The sequence below is a fragment of the Macaca thibetana genome, chromosome 12 (genome assembly GCF_024542745.1).
Source record: "Macaca thibetana thibetana isolate TM-01 chromosome 12, ASM2454274v1, whole genome shotgun sequence".
NCBI classification, from domain to species: Eukaryota; Metazoa; Chordata; class Mammalia; order Primates; family Cercopithecidae; genus Macaca; species Macaca thibetana.
The window spans coordinates 27,514,430-27,536,645 of record NC_065589.1 but is presented as its reverse complement, the minus strand read 5'-3'; the positions used below and the strand labels follow the sequence as shown (position 1 = coordinate 27,536,645).

Genomic DNA, 22,216 nt, shown 5'->3' with positions numbered 1-22,216 from the left:
ACACACGTACACATACACACACACATATATATATATATATATATATAGAGAGAGAGAGAGAGAGAGAGAGAGAGAGAGTCAAACTTTTTTGCCCAGGCTGGAGTACAGTGGCTCAATCTAGGCTCACTGTAGCCTTGAACTCCCAGCTCCTAGGCTCAGGTAATCCTCCCACCTCAGCCTCCCAAGTAGCTTGGAATACAGGCATGCACCACCATGCCCAGCTAATTTTTTGTATTTTTAAATAGAAACAGGGTTCACCATATTGCCCAAGCTGGTTTCGAACTCCTAGGCTCAAGTCATCCACCTACCTTGGCCTCTCAAAGGATTACAGGCATAAGCCACTGCACCTGGCCAGCATATACTTTTTAAAAAAAATTTATTTATTTTTCTTTTTTGAGACAGAGTCTCACTCTGTTACCCAAGCTGGAGTGCAGTGGCATGATCTTGGCTCACTGCAACCTCCACCTCCCAGGTTCAAGTGATTCTCCTGCCTCAGCCTCCCAAGTAGCTGGGATTACAGGTGTGTGCCATCATGCCCAGCTAATTTTTGTATCTTTTTAGTAGAGTTTTGCCATATTGGCCAGGCTGGTCTTGAACTCCTAACCTTAAGTAATCCGCCTGCTTCGGCCTCCCAAAGTGCTGGGATTACAGGCATGAGACGCTGTGCCCAGCCCCAGCATATACTTTTATAATCAACACATTTCCTCAATAATCTCCAATCTACCTTAATATTTTTACTATATGTTTGTTTTTCTTTTCTTTTTTCATGTGTCATTTGTTTCTCTATTAATAGATTCTTAACTTCTTCCCTTTTGAATTGTTCTTCCTACCACCTTGCTTTGTGATGGAATTTCTAACAAAAATTAGGCAAAGTTGTCATGGTGGTGATGCTTCTATTTTTTTTACCGTTAAGTAAGGACTATACATTTCCTGTGTCCATAGCTTAATTTCTGTTTTTCTGTGAGTAAAAGTATATTTTGAAAGTATAATTTTTAGAATGATTATGAGTATAGAAATATAAATGCTTGCGTTTTAAATTATTATTTGATGGATAACCAAGTCTAATTCCTACAAAAACACGCTTCTCAAATTCATATGTACCTTCATTTCACATTTTGTCTGTCTTCTAATTTGCTGTTATATAATTTTTTTCATTTTATCCCCCTTTAGATCTTTAATTCCAACTTTCCAACCTCTTATTCCTCTCTTCCTTTTTAAGCATAATGCTATCACACATATCTCCTTCCCACATGTGTCTTCAAGTATTTTTCCCAATATGGAGAGACAGAGCTGATGCTAGGCAAAACTGTGAAGGAAATTTATCTTTCCTTGCCCTTTCACCCTCCACTTGGAATTGTCCTTCCTTTTCCTTTTGCATCACCATCTTCTACAGGTCTCTCTTTTCCCTCTGGTTGGTTATAATAGATTCAGGTTGGCCTTCTGTACTGTCCCAAATTTTGGACTTTTTCTGACCTCGCTCTACCATGAAGACTTATCTGTCCTGGTTTCCATTTGTTTAAGGTGCACTTAAGATCTGAATCATTGCCTGTCCCAAAATGAACTAACGGCTCATGTATTCTCCCTCCCTAGGAAAAATATAGTTACCAGAGTTTATTTAGGGGTTTTGACTATATGGGAATAATGCAAGATGTCATGCTTGAAAAACTTTTAATATATCTGACTTGCATCTCCCCTAAATATTTCACCATGTCCAGCAAACACTGACTAGAATGAAGAGAAACCCTAAAGGAGAAAATTGATATACCTACTACTTTCAAAATGAGGAAAAAGACTTGTCATTAAAATTTCTAAAGATAAAATTTCTCAACGAAAAACAAACATATTCACCTGAGATTTGGGTGGATTTTTTTTCCTATAACTTTTTTTACACAAAATAGAGTTGTAAAAGAAACAGACCTCAGCATTCAGGTTACTGACAATAACACATACAGATTTTAGTTCCTCCGTGTTTTTGTTTTTAGCTATTGAATTTTTATCACTTACAAACTTTACTGTATGTGGATTTCTTCCTTTTACCCACAGTATCTTCTCCTGAATTTCCTTTCATTATTAATCTGCATAAAATCTGACACACATTGCTTCAAATCCCTCACTAATCTATTTGCTAAGCGTGTCACCATTATAAAGCACTTTGAAATACATTAGCACATTTGGTACTTCCCCCAATATCAGTTAGATGTGGCAGGCTTCATGGCACATGTAACTAATCATGTCACATCTAACTCATCATGCCACATCATGGTGGGAAAACCAGTGCTTAGAGAAACTGTCTTCAGCTACTTAAGTTACATGAGGAGCAGTGGCAGAGGCCCCAACTCACATCCTCTGACCTCATCCACACACCCAGGATCCTTTCCCTGCTAATGCCACACAGAATCAACCACGTGATAATTATGGGGAGATTTTCTTCTGTGTTTTTTTTCCAGTTAAAAAACAAACAAAAAATTCAATGAGTTTATAATTTTATATTCAAACCCCACACCCATGCAATCACATGCCTTAGGATTTTAAAACCCTACCCACAAAATTCAGAAGGGTAAGTGAACACCTACGTCCTCCTCTTACTAAACACATCAAAACACTAAAGTAAAGTGTCAGGCACACCAAGCAATCCTAGAGTGAGATAAGGTGCATAGATAAAATGCTGGTTTCTGTGATGCATATTATTTGCATAATATGTACATTACTCATTCAAGACTGGGAATTACCACTTTAAAATAAAGTATATTGAATACCTTTTAGGATTGCCCTGATTTTCAAACATTCTTTTGAATATATAACAATTCCCAGAAACCAGTTCCATTCTCAATCATCCTGGGAGCCATCTGATGAGGATCTAATAGTTAACTTTGTAATCAGAATGCAAACATTAATGTAAGAGTACAAAAAAGATGTTGCAATGAGCAAGAGAAGACAGATTGTAGTAGTAAAGCTAAGTGATGCAACGATATTCTTAAAACATGGCACATACACATACTTTTGTTTGGCATTCCCAGTAAATGATTTTTAGATACTAAAATTTCTCAGTAGCTTTTCTATACGAATAGCCTTCAAACTATTTCTGTTCTGTATTTTACCTTTCAATCAAACTTTCTATGGCTTTTGGTTTTCCAATATATTTCTTCCCATTTATTGTACATTTCAAATAATACTCTTCTTTCCTCTATCCCATTTTTAACTAAATTCGTTAAGAAAAATTCTGGAAGCCTTTTGGCTTGAACCCAGAATTCAATGTTCCAGTTCAGCCAGTAACAAGTCATGTTCTTTTTTTCACCCAGGGCGTGTCCTGATTTACTCTTTTAATTTACTGAAATCAAAAGCCTGCTTTTTGGGGCATGTTAAGACTAGCTCCATTAGCTATAAGACAGATAGGGGGATGAATTCTAAATATATTACTTCCTGCTTTGGAAAATGCCTTTAAACTCTTCTGTTTTTACTTCTCATTAACCTCACCTTTTAGGATTACCTGGCTTATTGCCCCATGACCCACACTTCCACACTTTTTTTTTTTTTTAACTCACCGGCTGCCTTTTTACACCTAGCCAATTTTTCCAGACCAGGATCCGAAGCTGATGAAACTGGGAAGCCATCCTTCAAACACCCCAAATGAGAGATCTCCTCTTCTTTTCTCCACTCCACAAATGAAGAACTGATGCCCCGTCCAACTTGGTGTATATCAGTGTATCAGTACCCCTTTCACGGCATAGCTTCCTTGAGGGCTGGGGTAAGAAACCCACGGTTCTTCTGTTTCTGCTGGATTTTTCCCTGTGGTTAATCCTTAACCAAGAGGCACTTCTCAATCAACGCTTCTTCCAAAAGAAGGACCCAGATCAGTATCTTTGGGTGGCTTATGCTTATTTTAAAATAATATCCAGGTGCTGCTTGTTGCACGAAGTCCAGACTCAAGAGAGAATGAGGATCATTCAGATGATGCCTAAAAGAAAAAAAAAAAGCGGCAGCTGAACCCACACCTCCTACTCTCCATGAAATTAATTGCCTATCCACACCTTAGAGAGCATGTCACCTGCACTGGATGCGTCACAGGAATTAGGGGGTGGGACCCTTGCCAGGCCAGTAGGACTTGTCCTACATTCTCTTGTCTTCTTTCCTGCACACAGTGTCTGCTCTAGCCGAGGCAAGGCACAGAGAGCATTTCACAGACACTGGGCCCAGTGGCTCTTTAATATTAAAGTGTCATTAAAATGATTTAAATCAATAAGGCCATAGCTTAGCTGCAAAGCTCTGAGCCTCAGCCCATCATTAGATATACTAGGGAAAGTATCCGTCTTTAACCTAAAGTTGAATGTTTCGATTTTGGGGGAATAACTATGTTGACCAGGTCCCACCTTTCATCACAGTGTACTCAGTTAAACACAGTGCAGAAAAGGAAAGGTAGGCTGTAGGGGACATAAATGACAAACTGGAGTCAATTCGCGAGTGGAGATTCATATGTCTATTACAGGCAAGCCACATTGTTTCAGGCTCTTATAGTGAAAGGGGACGCAGGGTGATCCAAGATATTTCTATGTCCTCTTTCCATGATACATTCCTCCCTCTCTAAGACCCTGCCTTTCAAAGTTATCCCCAAGTTGACATCTTCAATGAAACCTTTTTGGATATACCCCATAGAATAGATTCTCTTGCCTTTGAGTCTAGCATCATTCTTTGTTGCCCTCTCTCAAGGAACTTAAACTTTTTGCATTATTTTTATTTGTGTATGTCTTATTTTTCTTACAAGATAAGTTATTTGAGGACACGGACTATATCACAGTACTTTATATATCATTAGTGTTCAATACTTGCTACTGAATGTAATTGACTAAAATACTGGAGCCAAGGCTAGTAGGGTGAAGCTCCCCTTTGATCCTCACACCTATCCTGACTAATCCAGACTCTACTTGCAAAATCCGTTAAAGCATTAAGAGTTGGCCCTTCAGCAGGTGCGGTGGCTCACGCCTGTAATCCCAGCACTTTGGGAGGTCGAGACAGGCTGATCACTTGAGGTCAGGAGTTCAAGGCCAGCCTCACGAACATGGTGAAACCCTGTCTCTACTAAAAACACAAAAATTAGCCAGGCGTGGTGGTGGGCACCTGTTATCCCAGCTACTTGGGAGGCTGAGGAGGGAGAATCACTTGAAACCGGGAGGCAGAGGTTGCAGTGAGCTGAGATGGTGTCACTGCACTCCAGCCTGGGCAAAAGAGCGAGACACCATCCGAAAAAAAAAAAAAAAAAAAAAAAAAAAAAAAAAAAAAAAAAGGAATCTAACACAGGTCCTGCCTCATAGTAAGTGGTCAATTAATTCTTATTAAATAATTGGGTAGCAATGTTTGCTAAGGACTTATTGAATCATCCTAGGAGTCCTATTATATAGAAACTGCCATTATTCCCCTTTTCAGTGGAGGAAAGTGATATTTAGAAGTGCCATAGCTTGCCGGAGTTCACCTAGTTAGCAGTGAGGACAGTGGGAACAGCAGAGAAGGAACTCGAACCTCGTTTCTGTACTTTTAGTCTCTATGCTCTGTTGTCTCCAGTCCCATGTATTACACTTCACAGAAAGAGCTGAGAAACAAATGAACATCAGGGATTTTCCCTGTTTCTCTAGGGGGGCCTATAAATCACTTGTAGAGATTTTTTTGGAAGTACACACATGAAAAATTATTGCCAAAATGAGTGCACAAAGAGTAGTTGCTCCAGGAATTCAGGAAAAGGAAGGATGCTCTTTCAGGCTTCTTGATAGAGTCTCACGGCACTTCCCAGCCTGGCTCTTGCCAGCTTCATCAGTTGTCTCTCCACCTTCAGCCATCCCTCCTGCCATCTGCTAGAATACTTTAGATGAGGACTGTTCACTTTCAGGCTTTGGTCATGCTGTTCCCTCTGCCCAAAATGAAATTGTGCTCATTCTCAAACGACTGACTCAAGTGTTACTTCCCCTCTGAAGCCTTTTCCAGCACTTCCACCCACCACACCCCCACCCCCGGCTGAATTAATCACCCCTTCATCTGTTTTCCCATAAAGCTTTGTTCGCACAGATAGTCAACTCCCTTATTACCTTCTATTATAGTCAGTCTGTCTCTCTGTCCATACTCTGAGCCCCTTGAGTACAGGGACCATGTCTCATGGAACACCACGATTTCGAGATAAATTCTATATTCCTGAATGGTGAGAATTCTGACCCAGCTAAATCTAAGAGCTGGTCTGAAGATAAAGTAGAAGATAAAGTTGGAGAGTTAGGGACCTAAAGCTAAGGAGGAGAAGATATCATATTGTGGATTTAGAATGAAACGTTCCTGGAAACTCTTCTTAAGAGAGAGAGTATGAGGCCGGGCGCGGTGGCTCAAGCCTGTAATCCCAGCACTTTGGGAAGCCGAGACGGGCGGATCACGAGGTCAGATCAAGACCATCCTGGCTAACACGGTGAAACCCCATCTCCACTAAAAAATACAAAAAACTAGCCGGGCAAGGTGGCGGGCGCCTGTAGTCCCAGCTACTCGGGAGGCTGAGGCAGGAGAATGGCGTAAACCCGGGAGGCGGAGCTTGCAGTGAGCTGAGATCCGGCCACTGCACTCCAGCCTGGGCCACAGAGCGAGACTCCGTCTCAAAAAAAAAAAAAAAAAAAAAAAGAGAGAGAGTATGATAAAGCCGATGCTGTGGGATGATGAAAATGTTAGTAGAATGAGACGTTGATTGAAGTTGAGACTTGAAATCCTTTTTTTTTTTTTTTTGAATAAAAAAAACAAGTGAATTGAGTTAGTGATGATGTAAAGCAGTTCAGAAATTTTAACAGCAACCAGATTATAATTTTACTCCTTCACCTCAACACTGGTTTTTGTGTATAGTATCAGTGACAACCCTTTTTTTTTTTTTTTTTTTTTTACCATTAACTTACTTTTACATTAAGGTGCAATGGATACTCATCACCTACAGGACCTGATCTTTATAATAAACCTGTGAGGTCAACATTATTATACCTACTGTATAGATGAAGATGCATAGGACAAGTAACTTCCTGAGGTCACACAGATAATGAGTGTCAGAACAGTAATTTGAACCCAGGTTTCTGTGTCTGCAAAGCCTGTTCTCCAACAGGCCCTCATAAAGCAAGCATGGGTAAGAAAACACAGCAAGTGCACGCATTTAACCTAGGTGGAAATGTGCAACAAGTTGGGAAATCGAAGCTAACTCATGGTAAAAATAACAGCATCCTTCTTTTACAAGAAGGATGAGACTCCACCCAAGGATTATAATAATGAGGCACCAGTTGCTAATACCTCATTACCTAAGATCCACCTGCGATGTAAGACATTGATAACTGAGGCTATGAAGCAGGTGGGTGTGAGGAAGGTATCAGATTCAGGATTTTCAAGTGCTTTATCAGCACTGAGACACTCCAATGATAATGTAGACAAAAGAATTGTGTCAAGAAGCAACTGGTAAAAATCTGATCCACAAAACCCGAAAGCAAGACATATTTCAAGGGAGCTTTACAAAGTCTCGCTCACTCCAAGCTGTTACAGAGCACCTTATCCCTCCAAGGTGATTTCAATGGCACAGAATTCCTCATCACAAATAACACAGGCATGTCAGAGACCAAGTTTGATAAATCAATCGATTATCTTACATTGAGCCATGTGAGTATGGCAATTTCAGGGTGATTTCCCATCTTGCGAAGAATTACTCATCCACTCACTCAGGGTGAGTAATCATTTTCTTAAACTGGTGATGTTGAATTAATTAATTTTACTACATGTGTAGTGTAATCTTGTGAGGCTAAGAAAAAACTGACACCCCTAAAATTTGGAATTTTTTGGCCAGCCTATTCAACTGATGGGAAGATACGGGGTAGAGTATTCAGAAAGATCATCTCCTCCTCTTTGCAGTATAAGTTTTAATAATCAAGTCTCCATTTTAAAGGAAAAATGAAAATGAAAAATAGTATTTTTTCTTCTCAATTTATGTTTTTCCCCTCATAAAACCTTAAACAGCTTAAAAGACAAATCTGTATATTTATCTACTATCACTTGTTTCTTTATGGAAAAAATACAACAAACCAATTTTTGCATGTGTTTTAGTCTTTGATGACTGACCTGTTCCCAGAGAAATTTAAAAAAAGAATATCCCAATAGTAAAGGTTTCTATAGCATGCATTCTCTTGGGCACAACAGAAACTGTCTTAGAAAAGATTAATTTTGGCAGGGCGCGGTGGCTCAAGCCTGTAATCCCAGCACTTTGGGAGGCCGAGACAGGCGGATCACGAGGTCAGGAGATCAAGACCATCCTGGCTAACACAGCAAAACCCCATCTCTACTAAAAGATACAAAAAACTAGCCGGGCGAGGTGGCGGGCACCTGTAGTCCCAGCTACTCGGGAGGCTGAGGCAGGAGAATGGCGTAAACCCGGGAGGCGGAGCTTGCGGTGAGCTGAGATCTGGCCACTGCACTCCAGCCTGGGTGACAGAGCGAGACTCTGTCTCAAAGAAAAAAAAAAAAGAAAAAAGGAAAGATTAATTTTATTAAATAAGCTAGAAAATTATCATTTCTAGCATTTTCAAATTCCAACTTATAGGAAAAATAAATCACCCAGTTATCTGTCCCCTCAATCTTGAGCAACACACAGGTTTTCTTTCTTTCTTTTTTTTTTTTTTTTTTTTTTTTTTTTTTGAGGTGGAGTCTTGTTCTGTCACCCAGGCTGGAGTGCAGGGGTACAATCTCTGCTCACTGCAATCTCTGCCTCTGGGGTTCAAGCGATTCTCCTGCCTCAGCCTCCTGAGTAGCTGAGACTGCAGGCGTGCACCACCATGCCCAGCTGATTTGTGTATTTTTAGTAGAGATGGGGTTTCACCATGTTGGTCAGGCTGGTCTCAAACTCCTGACCTCGTGATCCGCCTCCCATTTCGTATGTGCAACTACTACTATATTACTTTGAAAGCATAAGGCTAGTGGGTAAAGGAACTGGTCAATAATTTCAATTCAAATAAATAATCAAACATTTTAGTTGGAAAGTCTCATTCAAGCACTAACTGATCAGCAATATTTTGTTTTGGTTTTTGAGACAGTCTTGCTCTGTCACCGAGGCTGGAGTGCAGGGATATAATCTCAACTCACTGCAACCTCTGCCTCTCAGGTTCAAGTGGTTCTCCTGCCTCAGTCTCCTTGGTAGCTGGGATTATAGGCATGCACCACCATGCCTGGCTAATTTTTAGTATTTTTGGTAGAGACGGGGTTTTGCCATATTGGCCAGGCTTGTTTCAAACTCCTGACCTCAAGTGATCCACCCGACTCAGTTTCCCAAAGTACTGGAATAACAGACGTGAGCCACCACGCCTAGCCTGATCAGTAATATTTTGGAAGCAGAGAAGGAAAGGTACAGGGGGAAATGAAAGAGAACAACTGATTGGCATGTATAGTGGTAGCTGATAGCTTGACTCTTGAACAAGAGAATGTACAAATAGAGTAGGATAAATTCACAAGTCCACACTCAAATATATCCATTTTTGTATGTGTTTATATGGATGTAAATATATGCTGTGTTTATGTGGATGTAAGCATATACCCATATATGCTTCTTTACAAATATGTAGCTAAAGATAAAAAGCATATGCAAAAGTATGTTAAAAAAAATTCACAAAATTTTAACCATTAGATAAGCACATATGGATTGTAAATGGAAAGAAAATGGTATATAATAAAAATGAAACATCTGGCTCTCCAGATATGCATTTTAATGAGTGTTTTAATGATAGCATGTGACAAGCAGAACATATGGCCATTATATCAGTGAAGTCTTGCTACAGATAACTGGACAGAGATTTTGAATCAAACTTTGTAGCATATAGTTTCACCCACGGTATTTTTCTAAACACATCAACTTCGAAATTAACTAACTGTGCATTCGTTAATTTGTATTATGATTGTGAGCATCAAGTTTGTATTTTAACCCTTTTGCAAGGGGGAAGTACTCCCATATAACACACAATAAATATATCTCAATCTAAAATAATCATTTAAGTGGCAGGAATGACGTTAACCTTGCCCTTTTGTTACTACCTGTGATTTTTTTTTTCTGGACCATGAACTTGTTTTGAAAGCTAGTTGTGACCTGTATATAGACAATAATAAAAGAAGAAAATTGTCCAAAACACTCTGAGAGACTTGCACAAACTTCCCTACCACGGAGACTTTTATAGGAAACATAATCTCATTCTCACCTACAGCTTGACCCTCAAATCATCAGCCTTCCTCCAATAATGAAAGTTCACTGCTTAGAGCCAACAACCATTTTGTGTAGCACAAGGAGCCCATGAAACAGAATTCTGTTGACATCATGGCTCTGCAGCCTCAGAAGGTCGTTGGCAAGATGCCACTTTGATATAGCAACTTCATTCTCTAAACTAGGGGCCATGTGAGAAATGTCAAATCACATTGAAAGTGAAGGTACAAACTTACTGCAAGGGGAGAGAATGCCACAGGGCTTATTGAAATAATTGTTTTGACTCACAAGAACGCAGAGAATGTGGAGGGAAAGAGCAGAGGAGCTATACTGAAGAGATAGGTGTCGAGGCCAAGCTACCACTTTCTGGGGGTCAATTGCTTTATCTAGAAAGTGGGGTGATAATTATTCTCAGCCTACAGGTTTACTGTGGAATTAAACTAAAAGATCAAACAAATATAAACAACCTAGAGGATAGTTGAGGCCCCTTCTGCCTGCCCAATTCCTGCCATCTGTGCACTGTCTTGGGTTAATACCCTATAAAACCCAGATGGAAACTCATTGGTGGTGTATATTAATTGAAAGCAAAACAAAACAAAACAAAAACAAAAAAACCACACACAAAGTATTCCGTGAGTTTAGCACACTTTTTTTTTTTTTTTTGAGATGGAGTTTCTCTCTTGTCACCTAGGCTGGAGTGCAATGGCACAATTGTGGCTCACTGCAACCTCCGCCTTCCAGGTTCAAGCAATTCTCCTGCCTTGGCCTCCTGAGTAGCTGGGATTACAGGTGCCCACCACCATGCCTGGCTTTTGTATTTTTAGTAGAGATGGGGTTTCACCATGTTGGCCAGGCTGGTCTTGACCTCCTGGCCTCCCAAAATGCTGGGATTACAGGCGTGATTAGCACACTTATTAATGATTAGGGGGTGACAAGTTGTTCCATGTATATGGCCTCTCACCATCTCCCCAACTCAACCTTTTTTCTCTCCCCCTTCCCTTTCCTTCTTCTCGTTACTCCATTCTTCCTTGTCCCTTTCTAGGACAATTAAATTCCTCTCCTTTCTGCTCAGTAGTTTAGAACCCTTCTCTGAAGCTTTAGTGCTTCCTGACCTCCAGACTCCAGAGGAATGCATTCACATCCAAACTTCTCAGTCACTAGAATAAAAGCTGTTCTCTTTTCACTACACGAGAAACCCTGGTAGCAGCTCCTAAAGTAGCAAAAATTTCACCAACTCTTTACACTTAATTACTATTATTATTGACTAAAATAATGCTTGATCACTTGGAACCTTCAGAACAATGACAATCAAGGAAGATAATGAGATTAATTCCACAGCAATTATTTCAAACTCAAAGTAATATTCAATTCACATCAGGACACATGAAATACTGTCACTTTCTATTTTTTTCTTATACTCAAGGCAGTGTGAGGAGAAGTGTAAACCCCTCTGGGATCCCTGACATATTCTCAGGAGCCCAGAAATTCTTTCTGAAGATTGAGCACTTTGTTGCTTTCATATTTATAACATCCTTTGAAAAATTAAAGTTAGCCTACTCTGCTTCATCTGGATGACCCAGTCTGAACAATTAAGTATGAAGCAATCCATCTGTGGTAGAACTGTTTACCCTCTTAGTGAATTAATAAGATTATCTAGCTTCTTAATATGGCAATGTAAAAATGACAGCAATTGTTACATAACTGCTATTGTAACTCACACTCAAAAGAATTGCTCAATTCCTTTAAAGTTATAAAAGTAATATGTCTCTTTAGCAATGACGTTTCCTAACTAAAATTTTTCTCTTTTTTTTAAATGAAGTCTTTGATTTTGAATCATGATATGGCAAAGCAAAGTAAATACTACTTTAATTGCAGTGGGTCAGTGAGAAAAGAAGGAGGTGAACTTAATACAAAAATTATACATGCACAGCATGGAAGAAGTACATACAAATGTTTTTTTAAATTATGTTTCAGCACAGAGCTGGCCTGCAGACTGCTGAAAAAGTCAGCAATAAATAACTTATTCATGATATTCTAAAAATTGTTTGAACATAAATGGAAGTTTCTTAGTTATAGTTTAAATCAAGAGGAGATTTCTCTTTGGAAGGCTCTTATTAAACATAAAGTCTGAACTAGCAAACAAAGCCTAAGAGTATTAATGGCATTACGTACAACTTATATACACATGCATTTCCCACATTTAGAATATACTGACTATGCTAACTCTTCCTTGTAGGTTAGAGTCAACCATTTAAATATCCAAAGATATGAGGTAAATATTCACAGTTAATCCCTATGATTAAAGGGATAAAGAACAGAAAATTAGATCATGAGCAACACTGGAAAAACTCTGGGGGCAAACATTTTGAGACCTGTGATGACCTTTTGATGTGTCAACTTGGCTAGGGTAAGTCTCCAGTTATTCAACTGAAGGCTAATCTTAGTGTTGCCGTAAAAGTATTTTGTAGGTGTGACTAAAGTTCATAATCAGTTACCTTTAAGTAAGAGAGGATCATCCTAGATTATCTGAGTGGGCCTGATCCAGTCAGTTGAAAGGCTTTAAGAGTGGAACTGAGGCTTCCCTGATAAAGAAGACATTCTGCCTGTGGCTAGAAGATTCGGCCCCGAAGTTCCAGCCTGCCTTTCCTGATATCCAGCCCTACAGATTTCAGACTTGCCTATCTATCTCCCACAATTACATAAGCCAGTTCCTTGCAAGAAATCTCATAATATATATCTCCTACTGGTTTATCTTCCTTGGTTGAATCTTGACTGGCCCCAATGACCTGATGACATGCAGATGTTCAGCACTCATAAGGTACTGATACCCAATACATATTTTAATCCAGCAGAACTTTGTAGGTATTTAAAAACTAACACTTCATTTAAAAACATTTTTTACTTTTTAAAAAGTTTCGGAGACAGTTTTGCCCGTATCCCAATACTTGAAGGGAAAAAAGGCACTTGCATTAATTTTTTAAAATAGCATCTACTTCTTATGAAGTAATGTTATTGATTATAAAACTGGGAAAGCTTTTTCAAGCAATTGCGGTAAACTTTACTGAACAATAAAGAGCCTGCAATGTAGGAAAACTTTAATGCAAGACAAATGGTCTTGGCAAACAGCCATTAATCGTAGGTACCAGCATGATGTCTCAAAGCATCAGATAGAACTGACTCAGGGGTTACACATCCAGAGAAGAAACAATTTGTCACTCTAGGAGAAACCAAGGAAGATTCAGAATGAATGTGGATCCATGATCCTCCCTTTTCCCAAATCTCACCAGCATCATGGACCCTGATATTCCAAGATTATAAAACCAACCCTCCATAAATTCCATTACTATCTGTTAAATTTTTTTATTTTATAATTTTTGTGCATACATATTAGGTGTATATATTTATGAGGTATCTTCGATATTTTGATACAGGCATACAATGTGTAATCACATTAGGATAAATAGAGTATCCATCACCTCAAGCATTTATTCATAGTGTTAACAATCCAATTATACCCATTACCATTTTAAAGAGAATCATAGTGGGTGAGAGAAATGTAAGACACTAAGCATTTATACCAAAGACACTGAGCCATAATATAGAGGTTATGTAAACTGGAAAAGACTGTTAAACTCTAAATTACCAAGTTTCTACAATTGTTTTTATTCCACATTATCCAGTGAAGGAAAATCTTGTAAAGAAGATCTGATCTAGGGGCAGGGCACGGTGGCTCACACCTGTAATCCCAGCATTTTGGGAGGCTGAGGCGGGTGGATCATGAGGTCAGGAGATCGAGACCATCCTGGCTAACACGGTGAAACCCTGTCTCTACTAAAAATACAAAAAATTAGCCAGTTGTGGTGGTGGGCACCTGTACTCCCAGCTATTCGGGAGGCTGAGGCAGGAGAATGGTGTGAACCCGGGAGGCGAAGCTTGCAGTGAGCCGAGATCGCGCCACTGCACTCCAGCCTGGGTGACAGAGCAAGACTCTGTCGCGAAAAAAAAAAAAAAAAAAAATTCTATGTCAACTGAAATATATAAAGGTATGTTTATCATAGCAAGGGTAAAGTTTTACTATTGTCAACTGAAACATCACAAGATCTACAAATCTAGAAAAGGAGACTTTACTTGTAAAGGGTTACAGCCTACAAGGTGGCCATCCCCACAGGCTGGGAAGCACAGCCTCCCGCAATGACCAGAAACAGGCACTTTGAAGGAGGAAGAGCTGGGAGAGGAGCTTTATGCTGAGCTTATTGGCCAAACATACACATTCAACAGCTTACAAGAGGAGTTATGATCACGCATAAAGGTGGTCCTGACATGTGTATTGAACAAACATGCATATAACATATGAGCCATGTTCATTCTGGGGTGGCGACTTAACATTTAAGTATTTTACAGTCAGGCCCTAAACACCCAAAGATCTTTTCAGGGTATAAAGGCACTCAAGTGCGCATCCTTTATAACCCATCAGAACCAGTCCTGGTTGGTGATCTTCTTGTCAGAAGAAAATTATTAAGATCAGTCTCTTGTCCAATCAAAACTGTAGTTATGGCTTGTGAAACAGGGAGAGTCAGTTAGTCAGTGTCTGGTGGTGAGCTACAATTGTTTTAATATAGCTTATCATGAGGCCAGTACTTGGTTAGCTGCTAGAGAAAAAGGAAAACCTACGGCAGTTAGAACATAGTCTATTCTTTAAGTGTAGTGGTGTGTGACTTAACCTTTATCTGGCATTGCCTTAGGTCTTGGTACATTATTGCCACAAAGAGTCCATTTTGTCAGTATTATGATCTCATTTTTAACATTAATGCTGGTCAGCTGTTCTGTCTACACTGCAAAACAAAGAGGATATCATGAAGTGTGTCCAACCTCCCATGCTGTCATGGCTAGGAACTCAGTTTTTAAGGTTTCTCTCTCCAGGGTTCACCTTGGTCAAGAGGGTGTTCAATCCATGAAGGAACTTAGGATTTTGTTTTTACACTACAATGGTATGTTTTGAAAGCTGTTAATTTAATGTACAAGAACAATTATTAGGAACTTTGAAGTAGGTAAATAAAATATTATTGACAGTTAATATGAATACTAAGAGAAAATATACAAGCTTGTTACCTTTAGGAACACTATAGTAGTAACACCTCCAAGATGGTGCCTAGTGATCCTTACCTCCTGGGGTAGTATCTTCCCGAACTGAATAGGACTGACTTCCATAAATAATAATTGCATTAAGATTTCCAGGGCTATGTTGAAATAGACATTGAGGCTTTCAACTTCTCTCTCTTTAATTACCTTTTCTAGAGAAAGTCAGCTATCCTCTTGTAAGCACACTCAGGCAGGCTACGGAGAAGCTTGAGTAAGGAGGAAATTAGGCCTCCAGTCAACAACCAACACCAGCTTGCTAAGTTATTCATGTGTGCCAACTCGGAAGCAGATCTTTCAGCCCCAGTAAAGGTTTCAGGCAACTAAAGCCCTAACCAATATCTGGACTGCAATCTCGAGAGACCCCACCCCCACTCCAAGCCCAAACTGTGGGATAAGACATTTTGAGTTCCTTTTGCTGTGTGTACACTCTAGTTTAATTAGATCCCATTTGTCAATTTCGGCTTTTGTTGCCATTGCTTTTGGTGTTTTAGTCATGAAGTCTTTGCCCATGCCTATGTCCTGAATGATACTGCCTAGGTTTTCTTCTAGGGTTTTTATGGTTTTAGGTCTTACATTTAAGTCTTTAATCCATCCTGAGATTTTTTTTTTTTTTTTTTTTTTGTATAATGTGTAAGGAAGGGGTCCAGTTGCAGTTTTCTGCATATATCTAGCCAGTTTTTCACAACATCATTTATTAAATAGGGAATCCTTTCCCCATTGCTTGTCTTTGTCAGGTTTGTCAAAGATCAGATAGTTGTAGATGTGTGATGTTATTTCTGAGGTCTCTGTTCCATTCCATTGGTCTATATATCCGTTTTGGTACCAGTACCATGCTGTTTTGGTTACTGTAGCCTTGTAGTGTATTTTGAAGTCAGGTAGCATGATGCCTCCAGCTTTGTTCTTTTTGCTTAGGATTGTCTTGACTATACGGGCTCTTTTTTGGTTCCAGATGAAATTTATAGTAGTTTTTTCTAATTCTGTGAAGAAAGGCAATGGTAGCTTGATGGGGATAGCACTGAATCTATAAATTACCTTGGGCAGTATGGCCATTTTCATGATACTGATTCTTCCTTTCCATGAGCATGGAATGTTTTTCCATTTGTTTCTGTCCTCTTTTATATCCTTGAGCAGTGGTTTGTAGTTCTCCTTGAAGAGGTCCTTCACATCCCTTGTAAGTTGTATTCCTAGGTATTAAATTCTCTTTGTAGCAATTGTGAATGGGTGTTCACTCATGATTTGGCTCTCTGTCTATTATTGGTGTATAGAAATGCTTGTGATTTTTGCACATTGGTTTTGTATCCTGAGACTTTTGTTTATAAGGTATAATCACTATTTACATTAATTCTAAGATGGAACTAGGTGGTATATATTATACAAGTCAGTTTCAACAATAACAAAAAAATTCTTACTACTGTACTTTGTTGATAGCAACACCCATGTAGCAAGTCTTATTAGTAAGGAGTGACTGTTTGCAAAAAACATTGTGTGGCTGGGACTTGCTGAAGAAGTAAGCATCCTGATGGGTCTTGAAATTATAAAGACTTCTCACATGCTGCCAGCTCTCAAGACTCTCTCATCATTCTGCTTCAGGGAAAATGCTGAAATTGGTTTGTAGGCAATGAATGCAGAGAGACAAGTAGAAATTAATAGAAAATTCTGTTATCTTTAAAGACAGTTGTTACATTGTGCCATCCACATATTTCTAAAACCCAGTGTTTAAGGAACAAATGTGTTTCGGAAATGGAATAGAACACTAAAATGTTTCAGAGACGTACCTTTCCCCAATTGTGATATTTGTACTACAGTGAATATAGTGCTCAATTCATAGTGTCAACTTCAATTTTTACTGTCTTTTAAGACTTTTTCAGTTTGAAATAATTTTAGGCTTACAGAAGAATTAAGAACACTGTACAGTGAGTTCCTATATCCCCTTCATCAGTTTCCCCAGTGTAGCATAACCATAGTTCAATGATTGAAACCAGGAAATTAACATGGGTACAATACTGTTAACTAAAATATAAGCTTTATTCAGATTTTCCTCATCTTCCTACAATAGTCTTTTTTTCTGTTCCAGGATCCAATTTGGAATCCTATGTTGCATTTCGTTGACATGTCTCCACACTCTCCTCCAATCTGTTGTTTCTCAGTCTTTCCTTGCCTGCCTTTCAGGACTTCAAAACTTTTATGTAGTACTAAGTTACTATCTAATTTAGTTAATTTGTAGAGTATATCTCAGTTTTGGTTTGTCTCATGTTTGCTCATGATTGGAGTGAGCTTTGCATTATTATTGGGAAGGATAGTACAGAGACGATCTACACTTCTCAGGGCGCCGTATCAGGAGGGTGCATGATGCCACCTGTCACTATATCTTATTACCTGTGATATTAGCTTTAAGCCCTTGATTAAGGTGGTGTCTGTCAGATTTCTCCCCTGTGATGTTACTATTTGGAAGACATAATTTGGGGTGCAGATATCCTTTTTCTCCTTAAAATTTTGCCCAAAATTTCAGCATCCATAGGTGAATCTTGCCTGAAACAATTACAACTGTAGTGTTGTAATGGTAATTTTATATTTACCACCTTTCTTCTAGAATTACTAATTGAATTATTCTTCTGTAAAGAAGTGTTATCTCTTGTCTACCATTTGTATATTTATTCAGTTATTTATTTATGTCAAGATATTTCTTTTTTTGTCTTCCTACATGATGGTAGCAGGTAATTTTTTAAGACTGTATTTTTTAAAGCAGTTTTAGCTTCACAGCAAAATTGAGAGTAAGATACAGAGAACTCTCATCCATCCTCCACTCCCAGACATACATATTCACCCACAGAGGGGCATATTTTTAAAAATTGTGAACCTATACTGACATATTATTATTACCATAAGTCAATAGTTTATGTTAGGGTTCCTTCTTGGAGCTGTGCATTCTGTGGACTCGGACAAATGTATAAAGGTATGAATCTACCATTATAATATCATACAGAATAGTTTTATTACCCTAAATATCCTCTGTGCTCTGCCTAGTCATGCCTCCCTCCTCCCAAGCTCCTGACAGCCACTGATGTTTTTACTATCTCCATAGTTTTGCCTTTTTCAGAAAGTCATATTGTTGAAATCATATAGTATGTAGCCTTCTCAGATTGGTCTCTTTCTCTTAGTAATCTATACTTACATTTCCTTATCATCTGTTCATGGCTTGAGAGCTCATGTCTTTATAGCACTAAATAATATTCCATTGTTGAGCTGGACCACAGTTTATTCATTCACCTATTGAAAGACATCTTGTTTGCTTCCAAGGTTTCATAATTATAAATCAACTTGCTATAAACATCTGTGGGCAGGTTTGTGTAGACATAGCTTTTAACTCCTTTGAGTAAATACCAAGAAGCATAATTGCTGGATCATATGGTAAGAATGTGTTTAGTTCTGTAAGAAATTGCCAAACTGTCTTCCAAAGTGACTGTACTATTTTGCATTTCTACCAGCAATGCATGAGGTTTCTGTTGCTCCACATTCTTGCCAGTACTTGGTGTTGCCAGTGTTTTGGATTTTGGATGTTCTAATAAGTGTACAGTGCTATCTCATTTTGTTTGTTTTAATTTGCATTCTCCTCTTGATGACATATGATACCATGTGGAACATCTTTTCATATGCTTACTTGCCATCTATATCTTCTTTGGTGAAGTGTCTGTTAAGGTCTTTGGCCCATTTTTTAATTAGTTGTTTATTTTCTTATTGTTGAGTTTTAAGAGTTTCTTTGTATAATTTTGATAACAGTCCTTTATCAGAAATATAGTTTCTCCCAATATGTGGCTTCTCTTGACAATCTTTTTTGCAGAGCAGAATTTTTAATTTTAATGAAGTTATCAATTCTTTCTTTAATCGGTTGTGCCTTTGGTGTCTTATCTAAAAGGCCATTGCCAAGCCCAATGTCATCTAGATTTATTTTGATGTTATCTTTTAGGACATTTATAATTTTGCCCTGCAATTTGAGACCACAAAATGGTCTCTGATCCATTTTGAGTCAATTTTTATGAAGAGTGTGAGGTCTGTATCTAGATTCTTTTTTTTTTTTTTTTTTTGGATGTGGATGTCCAGTGTTCTAGCACTATTTGTTTAAAAGGTGATATTTCCCCAATGTATTGCCTTTGCTCCTTTGTCTGTATTGTAGTATTATAATAGTGAATTTATATTACCACCTTCCTTCTACAGTTACTAATTGGAACTCTTCTGTAAATACATGTTAACTCTTGTCTACCATTTGTCTATTTATTCAGTTACTTATCTATATCAATATGGACTCATTGATAATTTATTTTATTCTTTGGGTTAACTTCAATTATGTTTAACTAATTTATGTTGGTTTTATAAATCCAGAGTTAGAGATAGCTAAACTAGTAGAATCCAATGTGAATGCTTAAGTCAACATTCTGAAACCCAGTGTAGTCTCAATCACGTAACAGAATTCTTTAAAGAGTTATTTCTTGGCCGGGAGCAGTGGCTCATGCCCATAATCCTAGCACTTTGGGAGCCCAAGGCAGGCAGATGACCTGAGGTCAGGAGTTCGAGACCAGCTTGGCCAACATGGGGGAACCCCGTCTCTACTACAAATACAAAAATTAGCTGGGTGTGGTGATAGGCACCTGTAATCCCGGCTACTCGGGAACCTGAGGCAGGAGAATCGCTTGAACCCAGAAGGCGGAGGTTGCAGTGAGCAGGGATAATGCGATTGCACTCCAACTTGGGTGACAAGAGCAGAACTCTGTCTCAAAAAAAAAAAAAAAAGTACTTCCTTAAATGTGCGTGTGCGTGTGTATGTATGTATTCCATACTAGACTTTCTACAAATGTTTAATAAATGTTTGCTTTTCAAATGAGTAAGTAATTTCTTATCACTGAACACGTACTAAGTGCTCAAGGCATAACAAGTACCTATGTCACATAAAGATTATGCCCCTGACAGGTCGGACGTGGTGGCTCACGCCTGTCACCCCAGCACTTTGGGAGGCTGAGGTGGGCAGATCACCTGAGGTCAGAAGTTTGAGACCAGCCTGGCCAATATGGCAAAACCCCATCTCTAGTAAAAATACAAAAGAATTAGCTGGGTGTGGTGGCGGGCACCTGTAATCTCAGCTACTCTGGAGGCTGAGACAGGAGAATCACTTGAACCCAGGAGGCAGAGGTTGCAGTGAGCTGAAATCATACTACTGCACTCCAGCCTGAGTGACAGAGTGAGACTCTGTCTCGGGGAGAAAAAAAAAAAAAAAAAAAAAAAAGTTTATGCCCCTGACAATGAACATTATGGAGTTTACATTTTACCAGGCTTTTATTTCATCATGAGTATACATGATCAAAGAACATTAATTTTTTCTTTAGGACACAGTGTTAACATCACCATTATATCATTTGCCAAATGTTAGTCACGAGCCTTGGTTGAAGTAATGTATGCCAAGTTGCTTCACTGTAGAATGACCATTTTCAGTGAGGTACGTTGAGACTATGCAAAAATCCTGTTCCTCATTAAACTTTTTCCCACAATTTTACCCACTAAGTCAATCTACCAGACTTTTATTTACTTGATTACTGGATCCAAAGAGTTCAAAATACTTTGACTAAATAATGGTAACATTAGAAAACTTCACCAAAAAAAAAATGTACTGGCCTAACAGAATATAAAGGTTGAAGTAGAAATATATATATAATTTCAATCAAGCCCAAGACTTCTCTCTGTTAGTAGGGTGTTTTAGTTAAAAACACATGAAGGGCTTTTGCCTGAATTTACCCAGATAGTTACAGTTGAATGACTAAGATGGAAGGTTAAATGCTTTGTCAGCATTTCAAAGATGAATTTCAATATCTATTATATCATCTTTATGATATGAAATATTTTCTTTTCTGCTAATGCCCTACTGCTGTGAATAATCAAACCATTCAAACTACTTTCTCTAAAGCAATTTAAAAAAAACTAATAAAAATTCTGAGTTTTGATTCTAGGCCAGAAGTCTGCCTGTAGTGGGGGGGGGAAAAAAGGTTGGAAGGTCATTCATTGTTATTCTCCAGGAATTTTAGAAGATAGTATACTTTTAAAGCTTCTTGGAAACTCTAGATAATAGGCAGCCAATATTACAAATACAGGTTAAACAAGAGATGTTAATTAAAATAATCATTTAGGGAAGAATATTACTGTTACCATTAACTTAATTTCTAAAACAATCTATAGATTTTACCTTTTATCACCTAACAAAAAGAATGGAGAAAGATTTTTATTAGAAGGCCACAGTTCATATACATCATTTTCTATGAGGCTAACATGCATCAACTCTCAAAGCTCCCTCATGTTAATTGCAGTAAACACACAGCCTTTGGCAAATCTATATGGGGCAGAGTTGAGAACTTAGTGGCATCCTTATAAGTTCATAAAACTACTGTGTATAAACCTAAAGGATAAGTAAGTAACATAAAGGGATTAGTGAAATTAAGTGAAAAAAATGAACAAAATGTGTATATAAAGCGTAAAAATTGAGGTCAACAGTGTATCTTAATGCTTAGAATAACCTTACGGAGATGTGTGCCAAGTCTACAATATTATGCTTAATTGTGGTCTAACTTTAAGTGCTCTGAGACATTTCTGGTGAATGCCAAATCATCTAGACAACTCAAGGAATTGAAAGCTTGAGAAGAAAGTCAACAGTTTACACTGCTATTCAATTTTTTCATGCCCCAGGACAAGTCACTAGGTCTCTCTGTACCTAGGTTCTTAAACTCCACATCTGTAAAATTGAAATTATGATCCCAAGTTTCTTCTCAGTATTGTTGTGAACGTTATCCAATAAGAGGTATGGCATTTTAA

At 38.4% G+C, this 22,216-nt stretch overlaps 1 protein-coding gene across 1 annotated transcript in view; it reads right to left on the bottom strand.

Moving 5' to 3' along the window:
* The window catches only part of ABCA12 (ATP binding cassette subfamily A member 12), a 308,829-nt gene that overhangs the window by 208,857 nt on the left and 77,756 nt on the right, over positions 1-22,216 (bottom strand). The window contains exon 2 of the mRNA XM_050751315.1: positions 3,543-3,955. Coding sequence (XP_050607272.1) covers positions 3,543-3,611 — 69 coding nt within the window. The 5' untranslated portion in view covers positions 3,612-3,955. The remainder of the gene's footprint in view (positions 1-3,542; positions 3,956-22,216) is intronic.